At 55.0% G+C, this 1503-nt stretch overlaps 1 protein-coding gene across 7 annotated transcripts in view; it reads left to right on the top strand.

Annotated features, from left to right (window-relative positions):
- CTIF (cap binding complex dependent translation initiation factor) overlaps positions 1 to 1503 on the top strand; it is a 249010-nt gene that overhangs the window by 166490 nt on the left and 81017 nt on the right. For all 7 annotated transcript variants that reach the window (XM_006919916.3, XM_006919919.3, XM_015595789.2 and 4 more), the window contains one exon: positions 57 to 356. In XM_006919916.3, coding sequence (XP_006919978.1) covers positions 57 to 356 — 300 coding nt within the window. The remainder of the gene's footprint in view (positions 1 to 56; positions 357 to 1503) is intronic.

Raw genomic sequence — 1503 nt, 5'->3', positions numbered from 1 at the left:
ACACAGAAACCTCGGCTCGGCTCAGGCGCAACTCGGTTTATCTCCCACACCCCTAGGATGAAGTGGCAGTGGAGACCACCAGCCCTCAGCAGAACAAGATGGACAAGTTGATCGAGATCCTGAACAGCATGCGGAACAACAGCAGCGACGTGGACGCCAAGCTCACCACCTTCATGGAGGAGGCCCAGAACTCCACCAACTCCGAGGAGATGCTGGGCGAGATTGTCCGCACCATCTACCAGAAGGCCGTGTCCGACCGCAGCTTCGCCTTCACCGCCGCCAAGCTTTGCGACAAGATGGCGCTCTTCATGGTTGAGGGGACCAAGTTCCGGAGCCTGCTCCTCAACATGCTTCAGGTAACTGGACACCGACAGCTGCGCCTCCGTCCGCCCCACCCCTCCCCGGGGGTTATTACTAGAGAGAAGCCTGCAAATTCTGACCACGGTTGAACTTTTCCCAAGTTCCTCCCTTGCCCGATTAATTATAGAAAATAAAAAGGCACTCAAGGGGCAAGGGATGAGTGGCCGGATTTGCGTGTGTTTGTGTGAGTGCTCCATGGTTACGATGGACCAATATAATTTTATAGGTGCTTCATGTTTGACCAGCCTTTCTCTCTTTCTATTTCCATGATAAGAGGGCTGGCTCTCGGTCTTCACCAGGCTCTGTGCTTTGACCTCTTCGCATCTGGGCAGACACACGCTTGGCATAAACTTCTCTCTTCCTCCTCCTCCTCCTCAGGACCACCCACCCACCCCAGACTGTGGAGGTGGTGTGATTGGTTGTAGCTGGTGCTTAAATGGGTCTGAGCGGATGCACAAGGGCTTGGGGTAGGAAAGGTTTGGTTGTGCGCTGATGCACAGCCGTCTTCAAGCCACTGTCGGGGCAGAGGGGGAGCATACGCTCAGGATGTCACAGGGACCCCAGATGTCACAGGGGCTGTCTTGCTCCTCGGTGCCTTCTCACTCAACGCCCCTCCATCTCCGGAGAGCTCAATCCCGCTCCTTGTTCTTCCCTCCACGGATGGCGGCGTCCAGTGCTGGTTTTACCGATGCGCGTGTATAATATAATAAGCATAGGTGCTTAGACTGAGCCCAGCGTAGTTTCGCCTCACGAGCGGGGATGCGAGGGGCCGGTGCCTGCTCTTCTGTCATGGGTGGTAACGGGTGAACTGGTGGCCCCAGAACTGATGGCATCAGGGAAAGGTAGCAAGCGGCACAGCATGGTGGCCACACCAGGCTCGGAGACTATTCTCGGAGACTCTTGGCTGGAAAAATTTATCTCTACGCTTACTTTGTCCCTGACACTTGTTGAGATACGAATTGAGTTTCTAGTCCGGGTAAGGTGAAACAGTGGCTTGGCCGTTCTGAAAGCAGAGTTGCAGAGCTGGAAGAGACCACCTGCAGGTGCGTCTGAAACAGGGCGACCATGCAATAGGTCCTCTCAACCATGACACTTCTGAGAGAGGGGCTCTGTTCATAATGACACCTAGACGCCGGGTGTGAA

The sequence above is a fragment of the Pteropus alecto genome, unplaced genomic scaffold (genome assembly GCF_000325575.1).
Source record: "Pteropus alecto unplaced genomic scaffold, ASM32557v1 scaffold146, whole genome shotgun sequence".
In the NCBI taxonomy this organism is placed as follows: Eukaryota; Metazoa; Chordata; class Mammalia; order Chiroptera; family Pteropodidae; genus Pteropus; species Pteropus alecto.
The sequence above is the reverse complement of the archived record's forward strand: the minus strand, read 5'-3'. Positions and strand labels throughout refer to the sequence as shown.